General features: G+C 43.6%; 1 protein-coding gene across 5 annotated transcripts in view; it reads right to left on the bottom strand.

Moving 5' to 3' along the window:
* The window catches only part of LOC139701303 (kalirin-like), a 117053-nt gene extending 99093 nt beyond the window's left edge, over positions 1-17960 (bottom strand). For all 5 annotated transcript variants that reach the window (XM_071615267.1, XM_071615266.1, XM_071615269.1 and 2 more), the window contains exon 1: positions 17755-17960. In XM_071615267.1, the coding sequence (XP_071471368.1) occupies positions 17755-17839 (85 nt within the window). In that variant the 5' untranslated portion in view covers positions 17840-17960. The remainder of the gene's footprint in view (positions 1-17754) is intronic.
* Between the last annotated feature and the right edge of the window lie 6326 nt (positions 17961-24286).

Raw genomic sequence — 24286 nt, forward strand, 5'->3', positions numbered from 1 at the left:
ACACACACAAATGATGTTTTAAAATATCTGGTTCAAATTTTGAGTTAGGAAAAGGTCTGAAATATTTCTAATCCAATATACTGAAAATTGCCCAGTACTCATTCTCTTTATTTAATGGGATAATTTATTTTAAGGCTCATAAAAATATTTATAGGGCTTTCAGGAGTTCTTCTGAAACCTTCACCTCTGAAATCTATTTTCTACCATTAAAGCACCTCAATTTTTAAATCTAATGTCACAAGGTTATGCAGAAATGACTTTTATGGTTTGGGAAGAGAAATATAGTCCAACAGTGGTATCCAAAATGGCTCCTGCCGGGGCTCAAAGGGTCAGGGAGCTCTACTCCCCACTCTGGAAACACAGTGCTCTAACCACAGAATGAGCCTGAAACAAAGGAGGCAATCCTGGCCAATATGAGGGTTCTTACTCTGTGGTATTTTAGTCTTCCACCTATATGTCACCCCCAATTGTTTCAGAAAAGGGATCTCTTAGTGACAGAATCCAGGTTAAAGGCATAGAACGCACCTACAGTTTTATGTTCTTTACGGTAGTGAAGGCTCTGAGGAAAACCTTCTCAAGTAAGACCAGCAGGCTCCACCTGATGCCTTTGTTCCTGGCTCGGATGCTGTGTTATTGCAGAGAAACTGCAGGGAAAATCACCTTCTTCATTCCCTCCTTTTACCCCCAGGGAGTTCAAAGTCAAAAGGAGGCAATGTTTATTTTAAAGCAGAGGAAACCAACAGACCCACAGATGAGCATACTTGGAGTATCCATGCTGTGGGTGCATCCCAAAGAACAGACACAGCCTAAAGGCCACTCTCATCTGGGAGAACTTGACCCCGGCATGTTGGCCAAGGCCATGGGCAGAGCCAGGGCTGGAAGGAAGGATGGCTGCTGAAATGTCTCAGGGAGAGAGATGATACCTTCAGCTGCCTGAGGGGCTCCAGGAAGTAAAATTCACCACTCTCATTAGGGGAAGTCTGCCCACCCAAGGAAGGATTCAGGAGTGTGGACAGGAGGGAGTATGAGTTGGTTGCTGCTGCCAAGGCTACCTGGAGAAGGCAGGTAAAACTCACAGGGTTCTGGGGAGGCTGTGACGGCTTGAAGCCGCCTCCTCAAGAGAGTCAATACTATTTTAAGAGACAAACAAGTGTGACTGTGGTTAAAGATAATCACAGTCAGATGTTGGCAAAAGTAGACAAACATTTCAAGGCCTCTGCTATTTAGGGTAGGAAAGTGTGTGTGTGTGTGCCAGGCAATGCTTATGTTAAGAGCTTTGGCGGCACAGGGTTTATACGTACAAATAAAATTAATACCCCATAGAAGAAGCTGCTTCTGGAACTGCTAACCTAGTCCATGGTGAAAAGGACACAAAATAGAAAAGTGTACCAGAGCAATAATGAAAAACACAAAAGAACTTGATCCAAGAATTAGAATGAAACAGGCAACAGGGGAAGGGAGGGAGAAGCAGCCAGCACTGAGCTTATCAACTGCAGGCTCTTTAACCTCTCTGGGCCTCAGTCTTCTCACCTGTGAAAAGTGTGGGCTGAATCTCCCAAGCTGAAGACCCACAGACACGATGGAGGCACATCAGAAATTGTTATGCATTCATCATTCCTGGGCACACTGCACACTCGCCCAAGGTTCTATGTCCTTCCTCATGCTGTTACATTTGCCTAACTTCTTAGTTGATGAAAATCCCTCCTGATCTTCAAGACCCAGCCTACCTCCCCTCTTCATACGACCTGAATACATCTTTCTCCCCCATCTAGAAGAAGGGCTCCTGCTGTCCTCTGAGTACTGCAACAGAAGAGGCAGAGGGGTTTCAGTTGTCCTTAAACTGAAGTTTCTCATCAGTCTTAGGATGATATTTATCTTAGAGGTCATCTTCTGGCTGTCTCCCCAGCAGCCACGTGCTCCCTAAGATTACCCCAGGTTTTACAGCTTTGTGAGTTGAAACCCTGTCTCATCTCGACCCTGAGCCCAGGGCAAGTCCTACAGTAACCTGAATATTTCACTCCCTGGACCATGGGAATTAATACAGCACAGGGATACGACCCAAATCAGGGCAGAGAGCCAAAAGGAAAGTCAATCTGGGGTCTTCAGACTTTCTCCCTCCCACTGAAGGCCTGCACATGATTCTTATTATTGCAAAAAGTCTAATGTAAACTATAAGTCTAACCAATAGTACATTTACCAAAATGTCAATTTTCTTTTTGGGGGTGGGTGGGTGGTGGAGGTAAAAGTGATAAATGCAGATAGGGAATGCGAGAAGCTGTGATCAGCTGCTGACAGAACAGAAATGTCTAAGCCATAATTGGCAGGTCAGATACTTACCAGACATGGCAGATAATTGTAGTAATTAAAGGAACATATCCAAGATATTCAACTTTGAACACAAATACAGGGTAACGGCACCCACGAAACCCATAGATCATATGAAGGTCCTCACTAGTGACCTGCTGAAGAACTCTTTAAGAACCCAACATGTTGGCCTCGAGGAGTGAGGAGGCCTTTCATCTCTTTCTTAATAAAAACTATCACCCTGAATCAGCCCTAGGATCTACCAGATCAGCAACTTGTTTGGAACAGGGACATTCTAGAGGCTTAAAAACTGGGCAAAAGCCAGCAGTATGAGGCCTGGGTTTTAAGTCTGTTTTCCTCAAAAGCTTTGAGAAATAGTCACTAATTCACCCCATGATACTTAATGGCTCATCTAAAACTCTGGCCTATAAGACACAGGCATGTCTGACCATGGGAAGAACGTTACTGCTCCTAAGCTAGAATTTATAGAGTGCATCATATATGCCAGGGAGCCGGGAACTATACGGAATGACACATACACATTTTCATTTTAATCCCTCAGGGTTGTATACCTGAATATTTCCAAGTGCACAGATGAAGAAACTGACAAAGATTTTAAGTAACTGACACACATGCTTAGTGCACTCTAATGCCAGGGTGGGAAAACATCTGATCCTTCCTGATCCATGCTCTGTCTTAGAAATCTAAACTAAAGAGAGAACGGCTTGCAAACAGCTCTAATTTACATTTAAAAAATGACATAAAAGCATCATAGAGCCAACTGGCCCACATTCCCTTCTTTGTCAAGTCCATTTGTCATACTAACTTGGACATTTTCCAACCAGAACCCTGGCTGGCTCCAGAAGCTTTGGGGTTGGCCTCTCCTTTCAACTACCAGAAGGACATTTTGGATAGACACATACATTCAAGGCAGCCTCTCCAAACCTGCCTCTAGACTACTTCCAAAATGTCTATTAGAGATCAAACAGGAAAAAGAGAGACAGAGAGTGATTATTACATCTGAGTAATAATCTGATGTCACTCTAAAAATGCTACTGCATGAATTTCAAGGTATAGGGTGCTAAGAGGACTATACATAGAAATTGGAAGTGTGATTAAATCATAATGAGCTAAACTTTACCAATGCAATCTTTTTCAATGCTTATTTTTCGTTTTTAGTACCTGACTTGGTGAAGCCATTCCGCAAACTGGACTTTGGACACTGCCCCTGTCCTGTTTCTGTGCTGTGTATCCATTGATAAAGAAAAAGATACAAGCCAGCAGCCCCACAGGGGCTGAAATCAACATAACACAGTGGGCAGACTGTATCTCATAAACCTGGGATCAGTGACTTTGGAATAAGACATAAAAGTGAGCACGTAATTGTGGCATAAGTCTTGGCAAGAAGCCATGGTCATTACAAATCCAGTAGAGTTATGTCATTGATACTTTACAGTAGGAGGAATCTGAGAGGGTGGAGAGCTTGGTGGCCATTTTCCAAGGGATCCAGACAAGCTAGGATAAACTCCCACAGTCATCCTCTGGGATGACTATCCTCCTCCCCACTCTGAATGCCTCCTCTTTTTTCCCCCAGGGAAGCCTTGCCCACCTTCTCTTTCAACATTCACACATATACACACCTTGAAAACTCCAGCCCTGAATCTGGTCTTGCAGTCCTGCTTGCATAGCTGGCAGAAGGGTCATAGTTAAATTTAGACCTGAGTACCTCACTGGGCATGAGCTAGGGCACAGGCTGTTATGAGGAGATCTGGATTCTCTCTGGAAGAGCTGGGTGCTGACACTCTCAAGTGGGACACTATTTGATGGTTAGACTGAAAGTTCAATTGGGAAGAAGGTGGACTTTCTAAAGCAAAGCTCAAAGAAATAGAAACTTAAACACCAGAATGGTTAATACATACTTTACAAGGCTACAGAGATCTTCTGCTTTCAAAGTGTAACCCAAGTGAACCAACAAGATTCTCTTGGTTTTCATAACTCTTTGTAGAGGGAGAACTGGACAAGATTGTAGAGGAGACTGCTTCCCCCCATATCACAGAAGCAGGTCTAGAACATTGCCCAGAGACAGACACCCAGACTCAGATAATACCTGTCATGGGGTCATGATTAGTGTGTCACCTCATAAGGCCATAGCTGTGGATGGCAAGACCTCGAAACAGGGATAAGGACCAAGTAGGAAGGGCCAGGTGGGTAATGGTGAATGGAACTCTGGTCCTATTCATTCAGATCACAGCGTCAAGATATCTAAGAAGGGGCTCTGGTCACATGATAATTGTTCTACAGGGACTTGGGTTCTAACTTAGGAAGTAAGGGTCCTAGCAATGATGCTTTGTGGCCAGAGTACAGGAGCTTCAGACTTTTGTAGGCAAAGAAAGCTACATGAGTTTTTATTGTTTGTTTTGAGATGGGGCCTCATTATGTTGCTCAGGCTGGTCTCCAATTCCTGGCTCAAGCGATCCTTTTGCCTCAGCTTCCTGAGTAGGTGGTAATACAGACATACCACAGGGGCTCCTGAAGCAAGCCAGCAGCAAGCAAGGTGCTAAAAACTGTAAATTCCATAAAGCCACCTGGCTTTATGCATCTTTTACATGACTTCCCTCATTGCTTATGGTTTGGATCTAGAGTATCTGCTAGAAAGCTCATCATTGAAAGCATGATCCTCAATGCAGCAAGGTTCAGAAGTGGGGCTTTTAGGCAATGATAAGAGTTCTGTTCTCTTCAGTGAATTAATCCATTTGCAAGATTAACCCATTGATAGCTGAATGGACTACAAATTGTAATTGTAGGCAGGTGGGGTGTGCTTAGACGAGGTAGGTTACTGGAGGTGTGGCTTTGGTCTGTATCTGTTCCTCCCTCTCTCTTTCTCTGCCTTGTGGCTGCCATGTGCTGAGCAATTTCCCTTCACCATGCCTTCTGCCATGATGTTCTGCCTTACCTTAGGCCCAGAGCAATGGAGTTGGCTGACCATGGATTGAGACCTCTGAAAATATGAGCCAAAATAAACTTTTCTTCCTCTAAGTCTTGTCACATATTTTGGTGTCAGTGATGCAAAGCTGAATAATACACTCATGTTCTCCCACAATATTTAGCAAAACTTTTCAGAAAGATTCTTTAAACTTGGTCCAAAATGCAAACTATACCTACCTGGAGCCAGAAGAGCAGTAGCAATAAGACTCTTGATATTTATATCGCTTTCTCAGACAGAATCCTTGCTCAAACCAAATCTAATCTCTTCTCCCTCCCCACCAGATATTCTCAGAGTGTCCTCTTTTCCCTCCTTGAGAACACTGAGAAAGTGTGTATGAGAAAGAGGAGAAGAGGAGGGAGAGGGAGAGGGAGAGGGAGGGAGGGAGGGAGGGGGAGAGGGAGGGGGAGAGAGAGAGAGAGAGAGAGAGAGAGAGAGAGAATGTGTACTAGCTCAAACTATAGCTCTCTCTACACTGTAAGCTTATAAGGGTAGCACCTTGTTCCATTTTGATTTCTGATTCTAACCCAAGTCTTAGAGGAATCATCAATAATCAGGAGTCAGGAGACCTCAGCCAAGAGAACTCTGGCAGCCACAGACCTTGCTGGGCCTCTGGGACGGCTTCGTGGGACTCTGATTAGACTGGAAGGCTCTGGCTGTCCAGACCTGGCTACAGATCAGCCTTGACCTTCCATTTGTCCTGGAAGATCTTCCATCTGTCCAAGGAAGCCCCTTGGGAGGTATCAAGAAAGCCTTCTGGGCTTGGGTGGATTTCTAGGCTTGTGAGACATACCCTGATGTCATCAGGACCAGCTAGATCCAGCTCTCAGCTCTAGGTTCTGGGATTCAAGTTGTAATCTCAGATGCACTTGGGCCTCTAGAGTGGTAAAAGTCCCCAGAATCCCTCTGGACATCTGTAAACACCAAATGCAAGTGGTCACTGTGGAATAAATTTCTAAAAGATCAAATGTGGAAAGATGGTTAAAGCATAGTTCAAGGAACTGGAGAAAGATACTGGGTCCCTACTCTCCTAGATTCCTTCCAAACATCTGGGTCTTCCCATCAGCCTGATCCACTCCCTATGCTCCCAACCAAAAGGGCAAAATAACATCTCCCCTATGAAGACACAAGTAATTTACTACAGATATCACGATATCATTTCCCTTAATAACCATTAAAAGTAGAAATAAGAGGCTGAAGTTAGTTTTTATATATGCACTTAACTCAGTACCTATAAAATACAATCATTTCAACATGTAAACAATATAAAACTTAAGATTTTTTTTTGGTACCAAGTCTTTGAAATCCTTTTCAGTCCTTAATAGCCATGTGTGGCCAGTGGCTACTGGACTAGCCAGCAGAGATCTAGAAGGCAGCTCTTACCAGCTTCCTCTGTGGTTCCCTGAATGTCCCTATTGCTTTACTCACATGAAATCCTCAGCCCTTTAAAAACCCCTTCCTGTTCTTTAGTGTACAGGGCAAACTTGCGTGTCCCCTGGGAACTCCTCTTGGATGACCCCAGGTCATTATGCTTCCATTGGTAGTTTAGCCAGCAATCAGGTAGAAACCTATAGCATTGATCACTCTCTTCAGTAATTAATTTTTTGTTTGTTACTACTGTTTCATACTGTGGCACAGCTCACAATTTGGACTGTAAGATCTTTGGGTGCATGGAAGCTTCTTTAATTTTCTCCCTGCCATACCATACTCAAATATTTGGGTATGACACAAAAAGTGCTTAGCTTAATTTCTTTTATGATTAAGAAACTAAGGAAGCTGCATATGGTGGTGCTCATCTGTAATGCCAGCTACCAGGGAAGCTGAAGCAGGAGGATGGTAAGTTCAAGGCCAGTCTGGGAACTATGCAAATTCTATTTTAAATTAAAAAATTAAAAGTGGTGGGGATGTAGCTCCTCAGTAGAGCACTTGCTCAGCATGTGAAAGGCTCTTTATTCAATCCTTAGATTGAACCTAAAAAATAGAATAAAGAAAAACCAAATCTAATGAAAGCATTTGAATGTAAGAGTGGCACAGTCCACAGAGACTTCTAGGTACTCATGAATAACAATAATCCAATACTTTCCCAGCACCATGTGCCAGGTCTCAGTGATTTACATATGTCAACTCATATTTACATATGTCAACTCATATGCAAAATCCCATGAATAGACTGCATGAGCATCTCTAATTTCCAGATGAGGAAACTGATGCACAGTTTTTGTAACTTACATGAGGTCATACAGATAAGTAGCAGAGCTAAAATTCACATTCATTCTGGCTTCTGAATCTAAGCTTTGAATAATCGCGATATATTGCCTCACAATCCAGAACCACAAAACAAATCTATAGATATTTTTATACTACACAGTTTTTTATATTCTCAGCCAGGGTATTTATTCATATAAAAAGAATTAAATTAATTCAGAAAATGTAAACAGAAGCAAACTGTTGTAGAGACATGACATTCCTATCCCAGAGGATGTTTCTCATAAATTCTCCTAAAACAAAAACAGTGCACCCTTTCTTTCAGAGGGTGTGAAACTGGGGGTGACTGGCAACAAATGAGTCTTCAAATTCTAAATGTTCTCTGATTCAGTACCCCCATTTCTAGGAATTTAACCTAAGGAAGAAATTGTGTATGTGCCAAGCCAACTATACAAGTGACTATTACAATATTATTTATAATAGCAAAAATTGGAAACAACCCAAGTAAAGAGATTGACTAAATAAGAACAAATTGTATTTACACATGATAATCTGTGCATCTAAAAGTATGCTGATAAATCAGCTCTTTGGATCAGAGAGCCTTGACTTGTATTGTTGGGTGACTGTCTTTTTTTTTTTTTTTTAATTTCCTCCATGTATGTTAATGTTATTTGAGCTATTTCTTAACCAAACATTAGAAACTGATGGTTAATCATCTTAGAACATAGCTTATGGTTCAACAAGTATCACATCTTGTTTACTTTTTTCCTTCCATAATGGGCCCTTCTTTTTTATTTATCTCTTGAAGTATCACACAACATAGAGACAACAGAAATATCTTCTTATTTTGTTACATTTGTTTTCACTATTTTCCAGCACTTCCAACTGTAGGGGGATTAAATGATACAAATTCTACCTATTCTCAAGGTGATTATGAAGGGTAGAGAGGTGCTGGAAATGAAAGCATTTTGCAATCTATGAAAGTTAAAAAGATGTCATTGTGATGATGATGATGAAGAAGATGATAATTATGATGATGCAGATGATGATTGTTCTAATTGGTTTTTCTTCTGTTTCATCTTACATACCCTTATGTGTAATTAAGGTTCTTTGTAAATCAGTATTGATACTGATCAGTTGTTATAGCCAAATAATAAATCAGTTGAATTCTGAGTAATATCTACATTTAAATACACTTCTTTCCAATTAGCAGTTTCAGAGATCTCAGACCATGAGGACCAACTCCATTGATCTGAGCCTGAGGTGAGGGAGAACATCATGGCAGAAGGATATGGTGCAGGAAAGCAGCTCAGGACATGATAGTCAGGAAGCAGAGCTGTTTGGTGAGTTTCATGGTATGAACACTACTATCAAGACCAATCTTAAACTACCAGTGGTTGAATAATTTGTTCTCAAAGTACTGAATATTTAGCAATCCCTCTCCAAGATGAGCTGCTCCAGTGCACCACTGAATGCATCCATTAAAACAATGTGGAAGTTGTGCACTATGTTAAATGAAGAAACTTTGTAGCACTATTATATAATATTTCTGAAAACACACACACACACACACACACACACACGGAAAAAAAAGACCAGCAAGATCTGTTCAAAATATTAATGTGTTATCTCAAGATGATGACATTTTATCTTCATTTCTCTGTATTTAAAAGTTTTTCCCATTGATGCATGATTTTTAGACAGAAAAAAATTAATCAAGGCTTTCTTTCCCAGTTATAATAATTTAATGACCTATTTCCCAAGGTATGTCTCAAAGAAAAGAAAAATCCCAGAATCTGCTCAGTGAGATTAGCTACACAATTAGAAGGCACCATATGACCAAGAAGAAGAGGGGAGGGGTAAACCCTGTAGCACTGACAGATCTCTGGAAGCAGAGGGTTACACCCAGTAAATCCCACCCCTGCAGAGAGGAAAGGTGAGGAAGGTGAGTGGAGACACTCAAACCCCAGGACAAGAGTCCATCTGTCTATATACTCTGATCCTGGAAAGATCTGTTTCCTAATCCAAGGCTCTTCCTCATACCTTCCCACCAAACTTTTAACCACTACATTAAACTTATACCAACAGTTGTCACATTTCATTGTCTGCAATGAAATGCTTGACAGCCATCAAAAATAACCTGGAAATACATCTACAAGATATTCAGGAGATTAAGTGAAACCTATTTCCAAAGCAGTAGATAAACCTAATTACATTGAAAGGATATAGTAAGTGGTTAAGCAGTGGTTGTTTGTAGGTGGTTAGGATTATGTTGTTATGATCTTTTGTTTGCCTAACTTTACTTTATTATTTTTAGTTATAGGTGGACACAGTATCTTTATTTTATTTTTGCGTGGTGCTGAGAATTGAACCCAGTGCCTCACACATGCTAGGTGAGCACTCTACCTCTGAGCCACAACCCCAGCCCCTGTTTGCCTAACTTTTGATATTTTTCCTGTGGTCAGCACAGTTTGCCTTAAGAGTAAGGAAAGGAACTAAAAGCAATGTAATCTTTAGTGAGAAGATGCAAAGATTTTCCCCTTGCTAGGCCCTTGACCAGCAGCTAAGGAAGGAACCTCACATAGATGGTTCCTACTCCCACCCCACCCCCAGCTGGTGAAAGTGAATGGCTAAGGCCTCCACACTGCTCAAAACAAGAATTCCCCAGGGAGCAAATGGCCTTCCGTTACAGAATGCTTTTTCTTGCTGGAGTTGGGGGAAGGGAGAGGAAGAAAAGCAAAGAATGGAGAGGGAGGGAGGGAGGGAGGGAGGGAGAGAGAGAGAGAGAGAGAGAGAGAAAAGAGCAAATCAAAATGAGAAAGGCCTGAGCATTATTAAAGGGGGAAAAAAAACTAAGAGGAAGTCTCTTTTCTTTCCAAGACGGTAACACTAAATCTGTGGTTCTCACATTTGAGCATGAGCCACAGCCACCTGGAAGGCTTGCCAAATCACAGGTTGCTCTAAGTACCACCCCAGTGTGCACCATGGTCCTGGGTGACCACACTTTGAGAACTTCTGCTCTACAGCATTCTGTCAGTGGAGAGACAGGAGACTTTCATGGTATACCAACTAGCTGTGAGACTGGGATGCAAAATCTGAGGCAGAGGCAAGAGTTTTCAACATGGAGGTTTGGTTCTCCTTTGGATAGGGAGATAGCATCCCTTTATCCACGGGGGCACTACGAAAAGTTCTAATGGAGGGAGGAGAGAAACTGAGAACATCCTGAGAGCCTACTCCACTCCAAGTGGTGTGAGAGAAGCGCATGCCAACACCACCCAGTCCCAGGGAAGAGCAGATCACCCGAAACAGCAGTGCTTCACAGGCACTATTTCAGCCCAGTGCAGAAGGAGGTTCCCTTCCTCTCAATTTGACAGTTTCCTCACTGTGGTCACCATGAGGGCAAGCAGAATGTGGAAGAACCTGTTTAGAATTCTGATCTTTACTCCTTTACCTGGCAAAAAGTCACCTGGCAGCTTCCTAAGTGCCTCACGGGTGTAACCAGGGTTACCCTCCTTCCAGGAAGCAGAGTACAGGAGGTTGTGCCAACCTCAAGAAATGAAAAGATGTGCCCCATTAGTCACACACGGCATAGACCAGGCAGGGAGCCAAGACACCCATGTCCCTCCTTTATGAGTGATACAGAAGACACTGGCCAAACTTAGTGAAATATCCAGAACCTCAGGGGTTGGAATAACAACTGGTGGTGGTGGGGGATGGGTTGTAATTTTTTTCAGCAAAACAGTTTGAGAAGGACCAGCAAGGCCTCACACATGAAGAATGTGCAGCAAATGTGGGCTAATCTAAGTTGATTGCTAGCCAAAGTCAAGGGGCAGGCAAGAAAGCGACAGGCTTTTTATATAGTGTAGGTTCTCAGGATATAAGCTGGTATAAGGTGCAGCTTGGTGGTAGAGTGAAGTTACTAATGGAGGGAGGGGAGAATTAAGAATGCCATTGATCCTCAGCATGAAAACAAACAAATGCTGTATCTATTCTCCAATTCTCAAACCTTGTATTCTCCCTCAAGAGGACAACTTGGGGATGCTTAGGCTTCTTGCCAGCTTCTGTTTTTTTTTTTTTTTTTAAATGAAATGGAGTGACTATGATACTCCCAGTGTTATGTACTTTAAAAATTGGTTTAATTTAAAAAGGGGGTGGGGGATGACAAGCTTTCTTCCCCTACAGTGACAACGCTACTATACTGAGGCAGAGTTGACAGTGGTTTGAGAAAAGACCCTTAAGTCATTTAGGAGCTTATATTTATAGTATCATCATGTAGAGGACCCACAAATACTTAGTTGGGAGTCTCTTTGGGATTGGGTCTATGTGTAGAATTACTGTCATAATTAATAACAGAATTTTCAGAAAGTATTTGACATGCCTGGTGCTATGCTAAGTCCTTTAAAGACATCACCTTAACCAATCCTCACAACAGCCCAACAATTCCCATCGTCTCCCAGGGACCTTGTGCAGGGCTGGTATGCAGTTGGCACATAAACATCTGTCAAGTGCATTAAAACATTGTGTGTTACATAAAAACCAGGGACAATCCAAGATGGAATGATAGGAATGTATTTCATTTATTCATTTCCACCTGAAAGGGCACACATCAAGAACAGGGACAAGCCAGGTAATGTGGTCTACGCCTGTGGTCCCAGCTACTTGGGAGGCAGGCTGAGGTGGGAGGTTGAGGCGGGAGGCTGAGGCAGGAGGATAGCTTGAGCTTATGAGTTGGAGGTCAGCCTGGACAGCATAGCCAGATGCTATCTCAAAAAAAAAATATATATATATAGGGACAAGAAAGAAAGGAGAAAAAGGGACCTTTTGAATTAAAGTGATCCAAAGAAGAAACATGAACAGGTATTTACTAAGAACCACAAGCACAAACTGCATTGGTACCCACTCTGTCTTCTATGATCTTGGCACAGAAGAGTCCCTTAAAGCAGACCAGTCAGGTCCAATTCCAGTGGCCAGTCAGGCAGTGTAGTCACCCCAAGAACAACAAATCATTCTACAGTCAACACCCAAGCTTCAGCTTGGGGACCGTATCTGCTCGTCAGTGTGGTCAGACTGGCTGTCTAGAGATGCCAACGTGTCTGGGAATAATGGAGTCAAGGAAGGAGCACAGGAAAAGGGTTCTGGTTCCTATCTACTACTAATAGCTGGGTCTCAGTTTCCTCCTTTAGAAAAGGGGACAGATAATGAGTCCTTCCAGTTCTAACTTCCCCATCAGCATTTTCTGCTTGAGAATCCACTCCTACCCCCAGGTTCCAGACCCATGTGTTTTCTGGGATGTCCCTATAGGAGTGGTCAGCCTGGGGTTTGGTCTGAAGGAGAGGGCAGAGCCTGCAGCCACTCACTCACTGAAAGAGAAGCAGTATTTGTAAAAGATGGGTCATATTTTCAGGGCAGAAAAGCACACTATTGAGATTCTCAAAAAGAACATCACAAAATGGAATTCCAATATCTCTGGAGTCAGTCACGCCCACAGTATTCATATGGATGGGCTCAAGTGTAAATAAACCCCCAGATGCTCACTTGCTTTTTTACTTTTAAATTCTTTTTTCATAAAAAGAAAAACAGAGTCCTATTTTTTATCTTTTTTGTTCTGAAGTGGGACCCACACCCTGGGACAACATGCCCACAGGATTAGTAGTGATTTTTGGATATTCAACTGTACCAAAGGAGGGCTGTTTGGCTTCAGTTCCTAGTCTCTACTGCACCCCACTCAAATCAAACCCTCCCATTTCCACTAGGCTACATGAGGCCTGGCAGTTAGTACTATTACTCCGGTAGTAACTGATATCCTGTTACTACTCAATAGTTAACAGAGTTGAGATAGGGGTTGGAGACAGTATGTATATATGGTATGTCTCCCCAGACTCTCCCCAGATTACAGTATATCCCTAGGAGAAAAAGAAAAACTGAGACGTAATGGAAAAACAAATACATACTAATGGCCAACTGAATTCTCACCATTAATAAAGGTACTTCTCAGAAGATGAAGAAATAAAAGGATAGGCATCCTGGTCTCAAGGATTATTGTCCTTTAAAGGAAAGCAACAGAGTGTCACAAGGGTAGCTCATCAAGGTTACCAACACCTTTCTGAAGAAACTTGGTGTCACAATTTCACACATTAAATTCAGTTTATAAAATGAATCATATTAATTTAAGGCCAAGGACAAGACATTCACATCAAGTCATAAGGTTCCTGATTAGGGATTCTGGTGGGACAAGGGAGGAAAAAAAGATGAGGTTGACTTTAAATGCCCAGTGAACCCCTGTGATCTCATCCATACCCTCTGGTGTCAGAGTCAAGCAGGACCTTAACTAACTTTGCTGTGAAAGAACCACAGGCATGTGATCCCAGCACCTCCCCACCCCTGGCCCTCACCTTGGAGATAGTCAGACTGATGAACTATCTCAGTGCAAATGTAAAAAAACATGATGGCACATGGCTTGGGATCCAAGGACATCAATACAGCAGTAAATAAGTATAAACAAATCCCTTGCCCGTGGTGGAGGGGCAGAGGAGGAGGATGATCATGAGAGGCTTTCAAGCAGGACCAGGCTTTGGCTCTGGTCCACACAGTCAAAGTTAATTACAAGTGGACCAGAAAATTGAATGCTCTAAAACTGGCTACAAACTATAAAGATCAGGAAAACCTCTAGGCTCCATGATCTAAAAAGTCACAAATGCCAGTAGGACACCTAAATTAGCAACTTCTAAGTGAAATTTTCTGTCACCCTGAAACAAGGATTGTGTGTGTGTGTGTGTGTTTTAACTTTAAGATAACTAAAGAAGTCTTCAGAAGTGACCCACTTCTTCAGACTCAAAGGACAGCCTCACTAGCCAAACCAATCCTCAACTCCCCACAGAGGGTGACAGCAATGATTTATCACCTTTCAGACACACGCATGCCATTACCTCACTTTTGTTGCTTTTCACTTTTCAAAGAGTCAGTTATAAATGTATTTGCCTTCTTTTTCTTATCTATCTCTATTTCTTCTGTATTCCTGTTTTTCAGTTTTTCTCTTCTTCAGGACCATTTTTGAGGTAGGGAAGAAAGACCATCTTTCCTCAATCCCCTTTACCATACCCATTCTTAACAGAACCAAAAAAAAAAAAAAAAAAAAAGGAAAGGAAAAACATAAGATAGTCACTGTTTGCTTTTCCAAATCAAAAGACAACTCCAGCCAGAGTGGTGGCACATGCCTGTAATCCCAGCTGCTCAGGAGGTTGAGGCAGGAAGATTGAGAGTTCAAAGCCAGCTTCAGCAAAAGCGAGGTGCTAAGCAACTCAGGGAGACCTTGTCTCTAAATAAAATACAAAATAGGGCTGGGGATGTAGCTCAGTGGTTGAGTGCCCCTGAGTTCAATCTTTGGTATGAGAGAGAGAGAGAGAGAGAGAGAGAGAGAGAGAGAAGTCTAACACTACATTCATCCATATTTTCTTCAAATGTGATATTTAAAGGCCACACGGGTACTGTTACTAAATCCTTGACTCAACCCTGTAACAACAACTACAACCACTTATGATTCTCCAGAGAATCCTAGTATGGCTCACTTAGCTTCTTAGTCAAAAAGAACCAGAACCTTCCACTTCCTCTTCCTCTTGGTTCCTTTCACTTGTGTCCTCCTCAGATTTTACATGGAGGTCACCTCTACATCCTGAATGACTGGAAGCCAGGCAAGAGCCCTGGACTGGGGAACCACAATAGGGGAGCTCTGACCCACTAGCTCCAGCGTGAAGCTTCTGAAGCAGTAGGAGAAAGCCTGCTCTTAGGAACAGGGTAAGAGGCCAAGTAACCAGCTGCCTGTATTTGAAACAGGGAGTAGGGAGGCTGCCTTTCAATTGCAGTAGGTCTGTAAGACCAGAGAAACTGGTTTAGCTGAAAAGAGGTAGATGGTTCTCTGCTGTGAACACCCTCCACTCCAGCCAACCTCAGACTGTCCCTGAGCCCTTTTCCACCTTGGGGTTGGGCCAGCCTTTTCCCAGAGTGCTGGGGCTCTGGACAATGTGTTGGCACTCAATACAGGCCTTATCTTCTCAGTCAGCTTCTCAATCTATGCCCTCCAGCTGAATGGAGACTCCCATGAACCTACTCTGAGGGAGCCACAGGGAGTGCCAGCGCCTCAGATACTCCCTTTCCGCAGGGGCCCCACAACGTGCTTCAGATTTTTTGGTATTGGGGATTGAATACAGGGATGCTTTACCACTGAGCTATATCCCCAGTTTCTGCATGCCCCCAGCATATGAGGCAGGGTCTTGCTAAGTTGCTCAGGTTGGCCTCAAACTTGAGATCCTCCTGCCTCAGCTTCCCGAATAGCTGGGATAACGGTGTGTGCCGCAGCTACACCCATCTTCAGACACATTTTAGATCTAGGAAAGAACAGAGAGTAAAGCCAGAGTTGGCGAGGATGGACCCACCTTGTTACCCTTCTTTTCCCCTTTGAGCTGGTTTAAACTGCCTTCTTAAGCGGTGGACCTTTTGCCTCCCCTGATCTTCAGCGGAGGGTCAATGGCCTCCCGCACCTCTGGCTCCACTAACCTCCGCTTGCACGCCCCCTCTGCTAGCCAGAGACTGCAGCTGGGTCCCCAGGCGGGGCAGCCCCACCCCCACCCCTCTTCTGTCAGCCGGCAGCGGGCTGAGGCAATTCACAAAGCTTGGCCAGACAGACCCGGGGAGGAGTACCCTGCTAGGAAGCCAGAGCTACCACATCTGGACCCAGGGACAGCTGCAGGAGCTTTGGATAAGCGCTGCCCCGTCCCCAGGTTCCGCCCAGACAGGAAACGGACTCCCAGGAAATTCTACTGGAAAGCCTTCTCTCCTAAGGCAGCCTTCGGAGCAAACCCACCCACTCAGATTCCCTTTGGCCATTTCCTGCTCCCTCCCCCTTTTACACCCCCTTGCTTGGATTCCCAGCCTAGGTTTCCAACGTTAGGCTTTGCTAGTCCCTGCCTCCTCAGATCGCTTCTCCATCTGAATTCAGACATTTAGAACTGGATACCACACAGTTCCAGGCTGTTCTAATTAATGCAGAGATGGAGAGACTCTAATGCTGGGATTATGAACTTTAATGACCCAGGGAAAGGTCCTAGAGATTTAATTAGTTTTTGTAACCATAAATCTGCTCAGGCTGGAGAATTTGTCAAGGCTACGTATTGTTTGTGTGTGTGTGTGTGTGTGTGTGTGTGTGTGTGTCATAGAGAAGGGTGAAGGGTCACTTAGATGAAGATTATTTACTAGTAACTCGACCACAAGTTCCATTCGGATGTTACACAGAGGAAGATGGGAAGCTTGAAACTGGGGCACTGTAAATGGGAATGGAGGGAAGAGGCCCCATAGGTGAAACTTTTGAAAGGGGCAAATGTCAAGTAAGAAGCTATGTTCTCACTTCAGAGTGCACAAAAACATTCTTTCTTGTCCACTCTTCCAGCTGAAGTGTTAAAGTGACACTAATGGTGTTAGAGATAACTGTTCCCTCTGTCCAGGAAAGTTCTGCTTTCTTTTTTAGGAGAAGCTATACAATTTATAATCCCCCCTCTGAGATGCTTCTCACCCTCTTGATTTGCAGGCTGCTTTGGGGAAATTGGTTGCTTCCTGCAAGTCTCCTCAACAACATTAAAATTAGCAGAATAATTAAACACAGTCCTAATTGGGTACAAAGAGAGTTCTCAGTTAATTAATGAGCCAACCTCTGGCCCAGTGCTACAAATTCACGCTGGCCTGTGAACATCCAGGCAGAGAAAACCAAGCTTCAGTCCCATAAGAAAATTGTCACTTGGCAAAAATAGTTCCTGGTGTAGAGACAAGTGTCAAATACATTCCCATAACCAGGAGTCATGTTAGTCTTGGAGCTGAGACCCATATGTAAATGAGCAGAGAAGTGTCCCTCTGCCACTTCTGGGACATTCGCAGCTGAATCCCTCTACTGTACCCTCCCCATTTGCCCACTCCCCGCGCCAGAATATTGGCACCCAGACATCCAAAGTCCCTGGGAAATAATTGCGTCCCCAAACTGCAGCTCCGTACCCAAGTCAAAAATCTCACCAAAAGAGCGCGCGCGCGCGGCGTTTTGCCTGGGAAACTGAAATGTACGTGGTTCACAGCAAACCCTCTTTCTTTGCCGCCCCGCGTCCTCCACCCCCATACTCCGACCCCAGCAGCCTCCCCCTAAGGTTCCATTTCCTCCCTCCCACCCTCCCTCCCAGTCCCACTAGCCAGGCTAAAATGAGGCACCTATGGCAACAGCCACTCACCTCCGCAAGGGAAGCAACAGCAGCACTTAGAAAAGAGCCACCCCAAAGAGGGACCTCGGGTATAAGCTCGGTCGCCGCCCTTCATGCTGTCGCGCGGTCCCACAGTTCCCGCATGGCACGGGCGCCAGCCAGGGGTGAGAGCGCAGCCGGAGGGAAACTTCAGCGCCGCGCTCGGGAGCTGGCTCCCGCGTTCCCGCCCTGCGGTCCTCTCCCGCACGCCGGCCAAGGCTCAGACTTACTGGGAGTCAGAGCCACCTTGGGGAGGAGGGGCGGGGCCCCAACAGCCGGCGGGGAGGAGGGCCTAAGGGGGGCGGAGTTCCAAGGTCCAGCTGTTTGCTGGAGACCAGGACAACAGTGGTTACCGGAGCCTTATGCAAGGCTGCCTGTGGCTGTGAGTGCCCAGTAAGCGCTGGGAGCTGGTCCCACAGAGCTCCTGGCACAAAACAGGTACTCATGTGCAGCCTCCTCCTCTCAAAGGCTACCATAGTCAGCGCTGGCTTAATAATGCCCTTTCTCCCTAACAGATTAGTTCTTTCCTGCTCCTCACTTCCAATGTATTAAAAACACCTTTACCCAACGCTTTTCTTTTTCTTCTTCTTCTTTTTTTAAAGCTTTCAACTAATAATGATAATTATCATTATTATCATATAATAATGATAATTATTATTATATCAAATGATAATGCCTCATTTCTTCATTGGCTTCCAAGCCAGAATGATGGTGTGCAAAAGCATTCTGAGTTTGGCATCATAAAACCAAAGTTTAAAATTCAGTTTTGCCACCAACTAGCTGTTTGACCTTAGTCCAGTCACTTTACTTTTTGATCTTTATGTTCTTCATTTAAAAAAAAATAGAAAAAATCCTTATGTTACAGGATTGCTAATAGCGTTTTAAAAGATATCCATGGCAGTACTGTTACACAGATGACATTTAATAGCTCCAGGTGAATGAACACCTATAGAGAATCTCCAAACATCTTACTTATCATAGAAGACTTCCATTCACCATCTCCCCACAACATGCCCTGGGAAGCTCTTGTTCCTCTACTTACATCTCTCTGCTTTTCTTCTTAAGTCTTTTTTGTGGTGCAAGCAGAGGCACAAACTTACTTTCTGTAAGTCCTCTGAAGCCAATCTGGACCTTTGCATGAGTCATTATCTCACTCAGAGTCTCTCTCATTTCTTTGTGTCCAGTTTTAAGGAAATGGGTCTTCAGGAAGCATATAACACTCATAAAGAGGCCTTATTCATCAGAAAAATGGGAACTTGTGAGAGAAATAAAAACTAAAAGTTTGATCACCTAATTCCCATCTGGATGAAAGACTGGCAAGGGTCAAAACTTTTAGAAGTTGCCAGCATTTGGGGCTTCCTTTCCCAGTGTGAACCATGATTAGATTTGGACCTATTTATGTGTTAAGGTGTCCACCACATGGTTAGGACACAGTAGATGCTTGGTAAATGATAGGACAGTGAGTGATAATAGCTAACATTGAGGGTAAGTGTCATAAGCCAAACAGTTTCCACAGTTCCACATTCTCCACACAGTCATTCACTTATCCTGATAACAAAACCCTTATAAAGTAGGGTTCTCTTCCATATTTGAGGAAAGTGAATGAATGACCTTATGATGAGGGTTTCATGGTTTAACTCTAAAGAGAAACTCCAAAAAGCTTCACCTCATAGTCCAGCAGAATCTAGAGTCAAAATCATACCTCTACTTTTCCTCCTATTACCTTTTTGATGGCTTGTCCCAGAGAGAGTTACAAAATCATCTCATTATCAAGCTGGAAACATGCCTTTGGGGTGCTTTCTAACACATGCAAAAACAGTAAAATGACAATTCCAATTGCTCAGGCTGCCTGCATTCAAGATTCATGATTCCCACACCATCCTGGCTGTTGGTCAGTCTCATCTTGCCAGATTGAATTGCTGAAGGATGCTTGATCCTCACAGAGTTGCCCTGGGTTCCAGTTCTGATCCCTGGCAACAAGCACAATTGTTTGGTTCTATTTTCCATGTCACCAAAGACAACAGATACACAGATTTGGAAGTCCAGAAAAAAAGCACCCTGTTACCTCAGCCCTTTTAAAAGTTAACTTATTTGCTTGTAATCTACGACATGGGTACTGTGGTCCCAGTCAATATCTCATTTTGAATGGACACTTTGGAGCATTCTTTAGTTTTATTTTTTAATTAATTTCTTAGGTTGAAATATAAAATTATTCATGTTTATGGTATACCATGTGATATTTCAACATAGAATATTCTGATAGGAATTTAACATGCTTCAAAATTGCTGGGTGAGCCAGGCATGGTGGTACAAACTGGTAATCCTAGTAACTTGGGAGGCTGAGGCTGGAGGATTATAAGTTCAAAGCCAACCTCAGCAATTTAGTGAGGCCCTAAACTTAGGGAGACCCTGTCTCAAAATACAAAATAAAAAGGGGTGGGGATATGGCTCAGTGGTTAAGTGCCCCTGGGTTCAATCCCCAGTCCCAAACCAAACCAAACAAATTGCTAGGTTAGGTGTTGGGAGTGTAGATCAGTAGTAGAATGCCTGCTTAGTTCATGGGAGGTCCTAAGTTCAATTATTTATTATAATAAATAAATACACAAATAAAATTGCTGAATGAATAATCCGTTCTTTTTAAAAGTCTTCCTTCAGACTTTTATGTTCAGATGACACTAGATCACTTTTCTGTCACAGCCCTTTTACAAAGGCTGATGGTATCATCTTATAGACACTGGTTTGAATGAGATATTTGAGGAAGACCCTGCTTTTAATTAAGAAATCAGAGTGCCAGGACGCTCTAGGGTGGGCCTATATATGCAAAATGGACCCATCAGCATGTTTACACTGGGCCTTATAACCCAAGAATCTATCCTCCTCTCAACATAAAGACATAAGAGCTTTAGGAATTTCTCCCTTCTTCAGTTGATATGGTCAGCACATTTTGGCTACGCTGGAGATTCATGCTGAGCATAGACACCAATAACCCAAGACTCCCACTGCCATCCTCACAGGCATCCCAGAATGAGACCAGCCAATGTCTGTGCCCCAGAAGGAACTCCTGAGCACCACTGGGCACCATGGGGACATGGGCTGTGGACCTTTGCTTTAATTCAGCAAATACTTATTGAGTGCCTTCTCTGTGAGGGGTTCTATTCAAGGTACTGGGTCTGCATTAGTGAACAAAACCAATTTTAGTCTCTTTGAAGTTAGCCCCTAGGATAGACTCACCAAGAATATGAAACAAAAGTGTTAACCGTCAGATATGTATGCAAATTTTAAGTTGAGGGATTCAAGAAAATAGTTGCCCAGATCCTCCAGCCTGAGTCTAGACATTTTAATGTCTTCAAGAGAATTTAGATAGACAACTGACTGGACTATTGGGAGATGGTGGAAACTGTGAGTAGGTGGGGCATGATTGGAGGAAGTAGGTAAGTAGGAGTATGCCCTTGGGACTAGATCTTGTCCTTGAATCCACCTTTCTCTCCTCCCCTCCCCTTCCTCCCTTCCTCCTCCTCCTCCTCCCTCTTCCTCCTCCTCCCTCTCCATCCCTCTCTCTCTCTCCATCCCCCTCCCTCCCTCCCCTGGCTGCCAGGAGCTGAGAAGTTTTTCTCTGTCATGACCTTTCACCATGGTGTTCTGCCTTACCTCAGGCCCAGAGCAACTACAGACTGAAATCTCTGATAAACCTTTCCTTTTCCAAGTTGTTTGTATCAGGTATTTTGGTCAAAGTGATGAAAAGCTAACCAGAAAAATGGTTTTTAAATATTGGTGCTAATGAGAATTGTTAGAGAGCTTTAAAAATTTCTAACCATTAGTGTTTGTTCAGGCTCCCAAAGATATTCCAGGGTGGAATGAAATTAGAAAACCATTAGTGCCTGAGTCTTCCCTCCCCGACAAACCCTGAGATTCAAATCGACTCTCAGCTGGGATCAGTGAGTTTAAGTTTTCCCAGGTGTTTTTAATGTGAAATACAATTGGAGAACCACTGGTGTGGCATGGCCTATGGACATCTCTAGGAGTTGTTCTATAAAAGGTTTGTGCTTTTGAGTGTGCCTCAGAATCACTTGGAGAGTGAGTTAAAATCCAGATTACTGGGCTTCATACCCAGAGTTTCTGATTTAGTAGGTCTGAGTGGGGCCTGAGAATCTGCATTTCCATAAGTTCCCAGGGAGGATGCTGGCATTGTTGGCTACAGGGACTACACTTTGAGAACCCCCCCATGGAGTGCATTTTCCCCTATTTGCCATCTAGACCTTCTTCTTTCTTGTAATAGCACCTTGATTTTCTTTGAAGAACTATCCTTCCTTCATTCCCAGACGATGTTTTTGGGTGTGGCTGACATCTTCCCCCTGCTCACCCCACACTCCAAGGATGAGCCCAAGACCTGGTCTTGCCTGTCAATCACAGGGATTGGATGAGATTTAGCACGTGACCAAGTTCATGCAAAGAGCAGAAACCTTAGCAAGAGCTACTGGGAAAGCAGCAATATCTTCCCACAAGATTTTGAAGTTGGTGAAATATTAGCCTAAAGCAGGTGGAGGCAATCTTGCTATACCCAAGCCATGCTGGAGAAGCTGCCTGGGAATGAAGCCAATGTACTTGATGAGAGAGAGAAATGAGAGAGATTTCTAGTGATATAACCTGAATAACTAGATGTACCTTTCCCCAAATGTTTATCTATCCCTGGACTTTCCATGGGTGGTGTGTGTGGGGGGAGTACATGCCTTTTTGTGTAACCCAATGGAATATCTCCCAATTTTGGGGTTTCAAATACTCAGCCACCAACTCCTAAAAGTCTAAAAGCCACTGAGCTGTGGCAATATCTTTAGATTGTTCTTAATTTCCAAGACAGGTGGCTGTTTGGAAACAGTCTTATTTTTGGCAGAGTTTGTCTCCAGTGGTGGCTGCAGCCTGTCCATTTACATGGATTGGGCTTTCTGCTTGCCTACAAGTCCATTTTTGGTCTCATTCCCATTTCCCACAACAATGAACACCAGGAATCCCTGGTCTCAGCCTGCAGATGTGCTGGATCAAGGATACCTCAATGTTGGGCATGGCATTGGGCACTAGTGTAACTGCCTGTCCCCTACCCAGGTTAGCTACAAGCTTCAGTGACACTGGATCATGACCTCAGGCATCTGCCTCTTCCAGCAACAGACATATGCCCAACTTTTTTTCCTTCAGGCTTATTATCTTCAGATCTACAGGACAGAAGTTTTCTGGATCACGGCACTTCCACATTTTTTAGTGAGATTCCAGGCCAGAGACATAAGGAATAGCAACTTTGCCCAAACTCAGGCCTAGGATTCACGTGAGAACCTTCTTTCTGTGCCAAGTACACTACAGACCTTTTACAGAATATCCCCCGAGATGTCCACAGGCTCAGTAGAGTCTGTGAGGGTAGTTCCTGGTGAATATGGACCACAGACCCTGCCTGCCCCATCTGCACTCCAATTCCTCACTCAACTGCTTCTTCCACTCATAGAGACTCTCTCCCCCACCACCCACTCCAGAGTTTGATTCAGATTCATATCTATAGTTTTTAAAAAAACTGTTCAGGGAGTTTCAACGTGAGGTCAGATCTGAGAACTTCAGGGCTCAAGGTCTCCCACTCTTCAGCAAGAGTCTCAGCTAAGTGTAGAGTTTAGGAAGCCCCTGAACACACACCTTTGTTTATTCAACTCTCATGATTGGTCCCTCAAGCCCATGGCATCAAGTGATTCTCCCTCAGCCTCTCAAGTAGCTGCAACTATAGGTGCACGCCATGGTGCTTGCATTCTGCCCGTGTCATGCTGTTCAGCAGCTAAGGGCATGTTCCCTGTGTAGATTTCAGACCTCTGATATGTCGGATTGTTGATACCAGGATGGTATGTATTTTTTCAAATAACCCAGTCCTGGCTTCCATTTGTGGGTGTGGCTTACAATCATGCAATTCTAGCCAAGTATTAATCATTTACTCAACAAGTAATTGGTGTTTGAACATCTACTACCTGCAAGTCACTGAACTTAACTGTACAGGGACATTTATATGGGAAATACAAATTGGATAACATGTTCCCCAGGTAAAGGCAAAGAACAACAGGGTGAATTCTAAGAAAAGCAGTTGGCTTGGTTTTCTTTAGCAGATAAAAGAAACTGAAGACAGACCAGTCCTTGACATAAGGTAAAGGTATCTTCTTTATGTGAAAAGAGGAACTGAGACAGTAATCACTGGTGACCAGAAGCCTGAGTTTAGACAGGGGAGGTGCAATGTGTGTGTTGATACTACATTTAGTTTGAACTCCAAATATATGTTTTCTTCAAAATTGTGGGACTTCTAGACGGGTAACTATTCCCAGGTGATATGTATTTTTTAATAGTAATGTCCATAGAAAAAGCCTGATTGTCACCATTATGCAATGTTATCTCTAATTATCTCTGCTTAGTAACCACTACACCATTGCTGGCCTCTTGGGTACCACCATCCATCTGGTGGGTAGCTCCTGGACTCACTGGTTAACCATCATTTAGGCCATCTGAC

Source organism: Marmota flaviventris, chromosome 8, assembly GCF_047511675.1.
Source record: "Marmota flaviventris isolate mMarFla1 chromosome 8, mMarFla1.hap1, whole genome shotgun sequence".
In the NCBI taxonomy this organism is placed as follows: Eukaryota; Metazoa; Chordata; class Mammalia; order Rodentia; family Sciuridae; genus Marmota; species Marmota flaviventris.